The following is a 5,077-nucleotide window of genomic DNA, read 5'->3' as shown; positions in this document are numbered from 1 at the left end:
AGGGGAGGGGAGGGGTTCGGGAAAGGGTCTGAGGGGTGGGAAGCGTTGTGCGAGGAGGGGCTGCTCCTGTGAAGCGTTCCGCAGCTGCACGCCCATATGATGAGCTGAGCTTTGCTCGCCGAGTCGCCCATAGCGGCCGTGCGGGCCACGCTTGGTGAAAGCGCTTTCTTTTTTCTACTAAAACCAAAGCGAACCCACAGGAGCCAAGAAAAGTTGCAGAATCAGCCTGTGAGGAGAAAACCAGCACTCAGCCGCGCCTGCAGGCAGTGCGAGATCCTGAGCTGGGACTGGGCTTGGCATTGGAGCCCATGCAAGTGTCCTGGGCTTTGCTCCTCGCAAATATTTAGCAGTGGGAGCCGTGCAGCTATTTGCTCTTACAGTCTTTGCGCAGCTCCTTGCTCTTGTTTTGGTGTTTGATGACTCTCCCCTACCTTTCCTTCTAACAGGTATGGAGCTCTGTGCAGTGGAGCTCCAGAGGCACTCATCAAGAAAGCAGCTGGCCCAAGGAAGACGTCAAGGAGCCACAGTCTGACCCACCAAGCCACATGGCTTAGGGCAGTGCCGGCTGCAGTGCTGGGTGACAGCAATGCTGTGGGATGGCCGGTGGGGCTGCACAGTCCTGAGCGTAGATGTGGACAGAATGCCGAAACAGAGATCCCACAGCATCTGAAAATGCCCTCTTCCCCATGTCCTACAACAGGAGAGAAAGCAAGATGAGTCCTCGCCATTTCTTCAATGCGCTCCATAAAAACCCTGCAAAGTAGGTCACTGGCAGAGGAAGAAACATCTCTGGAAAAGAAAGCAGCATCTCTGGAGGAGGCAGTGCTGTGGTGGTGGGCCTGGAGGTTATCCCCGCAGCTGCTGTACTTGTTGGATGGACAACACACAGCACTGAGCTGACCGCTTCTCTGTGGCCATGAAGCTGAATGAGCGGAGTGTGGCTCACTACGCCACCTGTGACTCGCCCACCGACCACGCCGGCTTCCTGCGCAAGCGTGTGGGGCGGCACCACCACCACGGTCACCATGGCACTTCCTACCAGCGCCGATGGTTTGTCCTCAAGGGCAACCTCCTCTTCTATTTTGAGGAGCGGGAGAGCCGGGAGCCTGTGGGGCTGGTGGTGCTGGAGGGCTGCACCGTGGAGCTCTGCGAGGCTGCTGAGGAATTTGCCTTTGCCATCCGCTTTGACGATGCCGGTGCCAAGGCCTACGTGCTGGTGGCCGATGGGCAAGCTGCCATGGAGGCCTGGGTGAAGGCGCTCTCACGGGCCAGCTTCGACTACATGCGGCTGGTGGTGCGGGAACTGGAGAAGCAGCTGGAGGAGGCCTGCACCAGCTTGGCTGCATGCCGCAAGTCCCCTCGGAGGTCCTCCTCAGGCAGGAGGCGTCACCTCTCCAACCCCGCCCTGCCGCCTGTCCAGGAGAAACAGCATGTCCTGGAGAATGGGTACTCCACGTGGGGCAGCAGCCCTGACCGCGATGGGGGGCACACAAAGCCCCCACCCCTCCCTCCACGCCGACGCTCAGCCGCAGGGTCCTCAGTGCCCGCCTTGCAGGAGAGCCCGGTGTCACCAGAGACGACCTGCTTTGCCAAGCTGCACCACTGGTACGGGCAGGAGATCGCGGCGCTGAGGCAGGAGTGGCAGGAGAGGCAGAAGAGGGGCCACCCATGAGATGGGGAGACAGAGCCAGAGCAGAGCGAGGCGTGCTGCTTGCCCCTTCCCTCACCGGCTGCCTCCATGCAGGAGGGCCTTTGTGCTCCCTAGGACTCAGTGTACCAATGGGCCTCATCCTCTTTCCATGGATATGACCAGGCTCAGTGCCCTGCTGTCCTTACGTGGTGGATGCTCTGGGCATTTCATCATCCAGTTTGGTTTTGTTTCTCAGTGTGGAAGTTTGCACAGGTCAGCATTTATTATTGTCTGTGATGTTGCGCTGAAGCCTTTCTGCTTTTGCTCTTTGGCTGCAGAAAAGATTGACTCTTGTGAAACGCCTCCAATGGGCTGCTGGCCTCAGGGTGCCTACAGCTTTATGCCTGGTTAGCTGCACATGAGCTTTAGGAGGACAAAGATGCCATGGCTTTGGCTGGTCCAGGAGCCATGGCTCATCATGACAAGTGCCCATTTGATCTGACCAAGCTGCTGGCACAGGCTGCTCTTCCTGGGGCTTCTGGTTGGGTGCCAGAGCTCTGCAGAGCTCCATGAGCAGCCTCCCCAGCAGGGTGGGGAACAGGGCAGTGTACCGAGCCACAGCACAGCTGTGTTTGCAAACATCATCATTTTTTTAACTTTCAGCTGCCCTAATGCCTCATCCCTGCTGTCTCCCTAGGAATGTCCATAAGCAAGGCTTATGGGGAGGGCAGAAGAAAGCTGGCCTTTGATCTGAATAATGGCAAGGATCACTAGCTCCTCGAGACTTTGAGTACCTAGCTGTAGCCAAGCCTGTGCATTCCTCTGGCTCAAGTCTTCCCTGCTGAAAAAGAGGAATGCTGAAGGCTGCCTGCCTTCATGGGGTGAATTTATCAGCCTCTTCACAGACCACAGAAAGTGCCATATAGGGCTCTGGCAGCTAGTCAGATGCAGGAGACAGAGTGCAGAGCAGCGCTCGTGTGAGGTCTTTTTTGATGTGATCATGATGATGTGTTTGAGGCACTGTGGGGAAGCTGGGCTGAGCCACACAGTTGGAGTAGAGGAAGGACATCAGTATGCTCCTGAGAAGCGGATGGCCCTAGGAACACCAGAGGCAAAGGAGTGAGTTACTGTGGCTCCATGTGCCAGCAGTGTTTGTACTTGCCTTGCTCTAAAAGCCATATCATTTCCTACCAAAGCCAGATCTTGTCCTGCTGGGGCTTCCCTCCTACTCTTTGTCAGAATCATGGGGCTGACTGCAGGAGCACATCCCATATACTTACCTGCTAGGTCAGAACCCTTAACCAAAGGCTAACGGTACATTACGCAGTGCTGAGTGCAGCAGCCCAAGGACTAGAATCTTCTATAGTGGTTGTTTATAAACATCTTTCCTCATCTTCTTGGCAAGGGCTGCTTTTCAAAGCAGAAAAACGCACAAAACTGCCTTGTGTTTCTCCTCTAAGCAGCATTAAGCTTGTTTTTATTGCCCTGTTCTGTTAAGGAGTGATGCTAGGGAAACAGCAGGCTGTGCCATAACATGACATGGGTACCCATTTACCTTTCTGGAGCTGAATGTGCTCAGCCTTACACTCTGCTATAACCGCTAGAGGTTGTCAGAGGCAAAAATCAAATGGCTTCCATTAACTTCTGGTGCCTTTGAAAATCCCTCTAGTAGTTTTGGATGACAATCTTCCTGCCTAGCCATGGTGTGTTAGCATAAACGAGACCTTAAATCAGGTCTGAATTTGGGCAGTGGGAATGTAACCTCTACATACAAATGGTGCAATCCAATAATCTCTAGTTTATGTCTGCGTTCTTCCATAGCAGAGAAATTAAAGGTTGGGAGGATCTGTTTTTTAAGAGAAAACAGTAATGAGAGAACAGGAGCTGGAGGGCCAGGGTTGGGTCTGTGTCCCATCAGGATTGGGATTCTCAACAGCAGCATCAGGAATGGTGCTACCTCCCCATTGCGGGTTTTTAGGGCTGGGTCAGATGTAGATTGCCTCTTTCTTCTTTTTTAATGCAATACAGAGAGAATCTTCCTGATGTCTCAGACTCATATAAGACAGTTTGATTTCTCTTCCAAAATGTACTGGGAATCCCTACATGAGACTCAAGAATCAGGAGAGACTTGAAGGAGAAAATAGATTAACAAAGCCAGTTCAGTCAGAACTGGACCTGAAACAGCACTATTCATATGCAGGCAGTTTCACTTTTTAAAGAAGCTTAGTTTATTTTAATGAGCCAGGATTGCACCAGTAGCACTCCTAAGGAGCTTATATTTAATGCCTAATCTGCCCTGTTTAAACCAGACAATATCCACACCACCTGGCTTTGCTTTAGCAAATATTCCAGCTAAATCCTAAATCCTGCAAATGAGGAGATGGGTTTTCCTTCCTGTCTGACTGCATTTGGAGTAACACTGTGTTTTATTCTGCGGCACTGAGAAGAAAACGGCAGAATCACGCCAAATATCTGTGTGCAGCCCAACAGCCTTTGTTCAGTGCTCATCCAAAAGTGCTGTGGGACTTAGGGTGCTCTCAGTCAGGCTATACCTCTCAGCCCCATTGGAGAGCAGGGACACCTCTTTCGGGGCTAAAAAGATCTTCCCACCTTCTCTTATTATTTTTTTTAATAGAAAATGTGTGGCCAGAATGATCCTTAGCAATGGGAGACAGAGTGTTTTAAAGCTGCAAGGCTGCTCTTATAGTCCGGAAGGGATTTTGGAGAGTTTTCCCTAAAGTAATATTGCAAAAGGGGTGGGAAAAAAATGCTTGAATCTGAATGGTTTAATTTAAAGTAATTTGAAGACCAAAAGCGGGAGTGAGGTTGTGATTCCAGCACAGCTTTGGTACACTTTGCTAGTAAGGGTGCCCAACCTGTCAAGCAAAACATGGATGCAATCCTTGCAGCTTTCTGGGGACAGGATTTCAGCTCAGGCCCACAACATATCACTGTGCGCATATGTATGCTTCATAAAACAGCCACTGTGATGCTTTCTCTTTGCTCTGAAGTCAACCCCAGAGGTAAGGCTGACCCGGTCTCCCAGCGGCCACCAGCAGCCAACTGATAGGCTCTGTGGTTTGGGATGGCCAAACACCTCGTGGTACCACAGTCACTGTGTTCAGAAAAAGGGGCTGGCTCAGCCCAGGAACCTGAGAGAAACCCCGTACTGATAGGCGCCGGGGTCCCTGTGGAGCACAGGTAACACTACAGGCGGTTCGCCCAAACAGCCCTCTCTCGAGAGGCTTCTATTTTAACTACAGACCGTGTTCTTCTTTCTAAGGGGCGGGTTTGCGCGAGCCTTTTTTTACATGCAGAACTTGTGTGTGTTATTATACATTTCAGTTACCGTTTGTATTTTATGCTATCTAGTTGAATAAACAATTTAGTATTCGTAATTCCGTGTCACCACCAAAACTCCCACAGCCGCAACGGGGCGTTCCCTCA

The 5,077-nt window shown here is 51.7% G+C and overlaps 1 protein-coding gene across 1 annotated transcript; it reads left to right on the top strand.

Annotated features, from left to right (window-relative positions):
• Positions 1 to 425: 425 nt before the first annotated feature.
• Positions 426 to 5,028, top strand: PHETA2 (PH domain containing endocytic trafficking adaptor 2). The gene has a single exon (XM_010710321.3). It carries the CDS (start codon positions 917 to 919, stop codon positions 1,670 to 1,672), a length of 756 nt encoding a protein of 251 aa, XP_010708623.1. The 5' UTR covers positions 426 to 916; the 3' UTR covers positions 1,673 to 5,028.
• Positions 5,029 to 5,077: the final 49 nt, after the last annotated feature.

The sequence above is a fragment of the Meleagris gallopavo genome, chromosome 1 (genome assembly GCF_000146605.3).
Source record: "Meleagris gallopavo isolate NT-WF06-2002-E0010 breed Aviagen turkey brand Nicholas breeding stock chromosome 1, Turkey_5.1, whole genome shotgun sequence".
NCBI classification, from domain to species: domain Eukaryota; kingdom Metazoa; phylum Chordata; class Aves; order Galliformes; family Phasianidae; genus Meleagris; species Meleagris gallopavo.
Note: the sequence above shows the minus strand (reverse complement) of the source record. Positions and strands in the feature narration are given on the sequence as shown.